Below are 4,665 nucleotides of genomic sequence, written 5' to 3' on the forward strand. Positions count from 1 at the left end.
ACATCTGGTGAAAATTTCATGTCATTAGCACCTCTAGTAATATATTTACTGAGAAAAATGGTGACGTGTTCAATACTTATGTGCCAGTTAACAGTTTTTGACTGTTCTGGTTCTGCTCTGATTGAATATTGCTTTTGTCGCGTTGGCGTTTCTTTGCTCAGGCTAAAAGCTCAGGTGTGTCCCGATGTGATGCACTTGTTGGCTACTCCAGGACCTAAACTACCCTATAAAAGAATCGCAGAAACTTGTTTGAACTGCTCTGCTGCAGCTGAGCTCTGCACACCGATCAGTGGAGTGGTTCTGTTTATTTTCTGAAACAAACTATAGACAGATGTTGTTTTTGTTTGTTTGTTTGTTTTTCCCATCCTGGCTGCTCTCTCGGTGGTGTTTGCAAGAGTCAAAGAACACCCCGACTCGCCTGGTTGTTGCCGTTTCATGCCCGACCCAAATGGGGCTCATGAAGTTGCCACTCGGCGCAGCCTGGCCCTCGACGGGCCATCTGATACGATGTGTGTGTGTGTGTGTGTGTAAGCAGGTGGGAGGTATGTAGAACACACACAAGTCCTGTTTGTACGAGGCTGCGTGTTTGCTAGCGTGTGTTAGTGCACGCACACACACACACACACACACACACAACGCGGGCCATAATCAGGTCCAGATGATTCTGAGCGTCTGCCAGCTTTCCCAGAATAGCAGCGCTGGTTTCCCTGCGAGCCCTCGAGCTGGCCTTGGCAAATATTTTAGCAACTTCATGTTTACCCTCAAGCTCCAACGTCCTCCCTCCTCGTCCCCTGCACCCCGTCCGTCAAAAAATAATCTGCTTTTTTTCATCACTAACCCCCCACAGCAGCAAACCCCTCCCTCAAGCTAAAAGCCGAAACAAACTCAGCAGCAGGCCGGCCGCATTTGGCTGCCTGTCGGAGTCCGATCTGCACGTGTCGATTCCTGTTTCCTCGCCCAGCACGCCGGCGCTGATGTTTACCTCCAGAAGTTCCTGCTTGTGGAAACTCAGAGGCAGTTTCAGGCGGCGGAGCTTCCCTCGATGCGATCGGCTGCTGAAAATCTGTGATTCGTCACCAGACAAGTGCCTTTTGTTGTCAAATCGTGACAAATTCTTTCCAGATTTTCAGATCCAGCTCAAAAGATGACTCAGCAAATCCAAACGGACGCAGATACTTTTCAAAACAAACTTTTCTTTTGTTCCCCATCTGTGTTTGCATCTGTCATCCAAGTGCAAACAAGTTAACGGTACTTTCTGTGGTGGGCACAGTTCCCCTAAAGCACTAATAGTGGAACTAATTTCTTGATTAGTGCTTTTGCTATTTTTTTACTTTATTAGTGGATTAGCACTTGCTAAATTTAAAAGCACTAACTGAGGTCTTTAAATGTTATTGATCAACATTATTGTTCACAGTTGAGGGTGAAAGTTGTCACACATTTTGTTCATTATGTGTGACACTTATCTACAAAGTAACGTGTCAAACTCAAGGCCCGCGGGCCAAATGTGGCCTGCGGGTGACTCCCATTTGGCCCACCAAGGGCACTAAGTGACAACATTCTGCACACTGTAAATCTGGTCTCATGTTGACTCTGAAGAATTGTCCATGTGTCAACTGGATTATATTAGTGCTTTAGAATTAGCTTTTGCTAATTTTTTCAGTGCGTTAGTGCTTTAGAATTAGGGGACCTAAATATTTGAGTTAGTGCTTTAGAATTAGGGGACCTAAATATTTGAGTTAGTGCTTTAGAATTAGGGGACCTAAATATTTGAATTAGTGCTTTAAGGTTAGTGCAACTAATATTTAGATGAATGCTGCCCACCACTGGCTATGATTATATCTATGCAGTCTATGCTTATTTATACATTTGCTAGCAAAACCTAATTTAGTGGCAGCTAATTGCTCCGATTTTCAAAGTTAGTGAAAAGGATAATCCACTAAACGATACATTAGTTAGGCTATTAGCTGATTAGTGGAACACTTCCCACTAAACATAAACTGAAGATAAAGAGAAGAACCAGTTGTTTAGAGGGTAAATGCTACTAGACGGTTAGCCGTTAGCTATGTCTTAGCGGTTAGCTGCCTTATGTATGCTACACGTTTTGTTAAAATTCACTTTGTTCCATCAACCATGCATCAACTAGATTATTTTAGTGCTTTAAAATTAGCTTTTGCTAAATATTTCAGTGTGTTTGTGCTTTAGAATTAGGGGACATAAATATTTGAGTTAGTGCTTTAGGGTTAGTGCAACTAATATTTAGATTAGTGCTGCCCACCACTGGGTACTTTTGTACTGGAAAACCCTTCTTTAGCAGAAATAACTTATTTTTTGTTATCAGTCAATGCAACGTTGGAAAAAAACAGCAACAAACACTGAAAATGCGCTTCGCCCTGATGCCATGCAGCAGCTGAAATGTCAGCAAAAGGGTTACGTTTTTATTATTATATAAAAAAGGCAGATTTTGTGGTTTCCTGCTTACTTAACGAGTGAACACATCTGCTGTTACCTTTTATTGTGCATTTTATGCAACAAAAATAACGATTGTAATTTATGCTGGTCCACATCCTGCGCAGATGTGAGCTTTATAACCTGTTTTTCCTTTTGTCTTTTTTTTAAGTGCCGTCCATCCAAAGGCAGAAGACGAGGTTTCTGTTGGTGCGTGGACAAATACGGGCACCCTCTCCCGGGCTACAGCGACAGGGTGCACGGCGAGAAGAAGTGCTACAACCTGGAGAGCAAATGAGACGACGGCGGTGGCAGCCGGAGAGCAAAGCGGAAAGAATTGGTGGACGGAGAGAGGAGGAACCCGCTTTGCTCTCGCTTGTAGATTGATGTAAACATTTCGAAAGAAGTCTGGAACTTTGGTTTCAGGTCCGTCTAGGGGACAGAGGGGGTGATGGGTGGAGCTRAGCCTCCTGTCCTTTATAGCTATCTGTCCTGTGCCGAGGGACCCGCTATCCTTTCTTTAAAAACAAACAATTAAGCTAAAAGCTGAGAGGACAGAAAGAGTTTATCATCTGCACTATTCTTTTAGAGGGAGAGAAAGGAGGGACTTTTCCACTCACTTCGATGGTTGTGACTGTGATCCCTGTCCCCCCCTCAATGAAAAACTGTATCGTGTGTGTCTGTAAGTGTTCAACCATATGTCTGTGTCTTTTAACCCACAACCGCCTGCACGACTTCCGTTTTCACAACTGCCTGTCTGCATAAGGCGGCGTGGTTTTTCCCCAAAATCGTTGATCTGTTAAAAAAACCATGGAACTAAGCTCAGTTCAGGATGTCTCCTCTTCATCAAATAACAACGATCTCTGGCTCAGGGTCCGTTTTTGAATGATCACCATGTTTGGTCTTCCTCGCTGCCTCTCCTCGCTTCACGAGGTAAACTGCAGTTAAAGTGCCTTAAAAACAAACCATCCCATGCCTCCACCCCACTCCAACCTCTGCAGCTCTTAATGCAAAGACGACTGCTCAGATAATAAAATAATTACCTTTTCTAGAGTCAGGTTGTTGGGTTCTGGCAGCTTTAGGTGGGATGTGGCTGTTGGAGTTGTCYTCTCAAAATATGCCTAAGACATCAGAGAAAACTGGCAGATTTTCTGTAGAAGTCTTGCTGAATTCTCAAGGTTTGCACACAAAACATCTCGGCAGAAAACACCAGAAATTTGTGAAAACTCGGGGAGGGTAGGCTTGTGCAACCAAATTGTGATTGATAAAATTGAGATTTAAAGGAGTGTATTGGTGAATGGCCTTCACGAGGGCGTCCTGTAGAGACYTGACATTGGCAAATGATACATACTTTTTGAACTGCTCCTTATATCGAACAATAATAATGATTGACGTTACCGATAGTAAAGAGCCATTAGCACTTTTATTTTTTTACTACTTGTAATATCTTTATTTTGTCCCTACGTGATGATGTATATATACACAAACCTACGCCTTGACGTATAGCCCTACAGCAGGGATAGTAAATTTCGGTCCTCGAGGGCTGCAATCCTACAGATTTTACTTGTTTCTCTGCTCCAACACACCTGATTTGAATGAATGGATGATTTTCAGGCTTCTCCAGAGCTTGGAAGAGATAATTCACTGACTGAATCAGGTGTGTTAGAGAAGGAAAAAAGTTACACATGCAAGGTTGTGGCCCTCGAGGACGAGGATTGACTATCCCTGCTCTACAGGATGACAAATACCCCTACGTGACGACGATGTATATCAGTCACATGAAGACGTCTATCAGTCGTATGATGATGTCTATCTCTACGTGACGATGTATATCAGTCACATGAAGACGTCTATCAGTCGTATGATGATGTCTATCTCTACGTGACGATGTATATCAGTCACGTGAAGACATCTATCCCTACGTGACGATGTATATCTGTCACTTGATGACATCTATCAGTCATATGATGACGTCTATCCCTTGTGAAGATGTCTATCCCTACGTGACGATGTATATCTGTCACTTGATGACATCTATCCCTTGTGAAGACGTCTATCCCTATGTGACGATGTATATCTGTCACTTGATGACATCTATCAGTCATATGATGACGTCTATCCCTTGTGAAGATGTCTATCCCTACGTGACGATGTATATCTGTCACTTGATGACATCTATCCATTGTGAAGACGTCTATCCCTACGTGACGATGTATATCA

At 43.1% G+C, this 4,665-nt stretch overlaps 1 protein-coding gene across 1 annotated transcript in view; it reads left to right on the forward strand.

The window, feature by feature from the left end:
• igfbp3 (insulin-like growth factor binding protein 3) overlaps window positions 1-3,311 on the forward strand; it is a 29,168-nt gene extending 25,857 nt beyond the window's left edge. Inside the window, exon 4 of the mRNA XM_014020445.1 lies at window positions 2,618-3,311. Within this exon, the coding sequence (XP_013875899.1) occupies window positions 2,618-2,743 (126 nt within the window). The 3' untranslated portion in view covers window positions 2,744-3,311. The remainder of the gene's footprint in view (window positions 1-2,617) is intronic.
• Window positions 3,312-4,665: the final 1,354 nt, after the last annotated feature.

This window comes from Austrofundulus limnaeus, unplaced genomic scaffold (genome assembly GCF_001266775.1).
Source record: "Austrofundulus limnaeus strain Quisiro unplaced genomic scaffold, Austrofundulus_limnaeus-1.0 Scaffold252, whole genome shotgun sequence".
In the NCBI taxonomy this organism is placed as follows: Eukaryota; Metazoa; Chordata; class Actinopteri; order Cyprinodontiformes; family Rivulidae; genus Austrofundulus; species Austrofundulus limnaeus.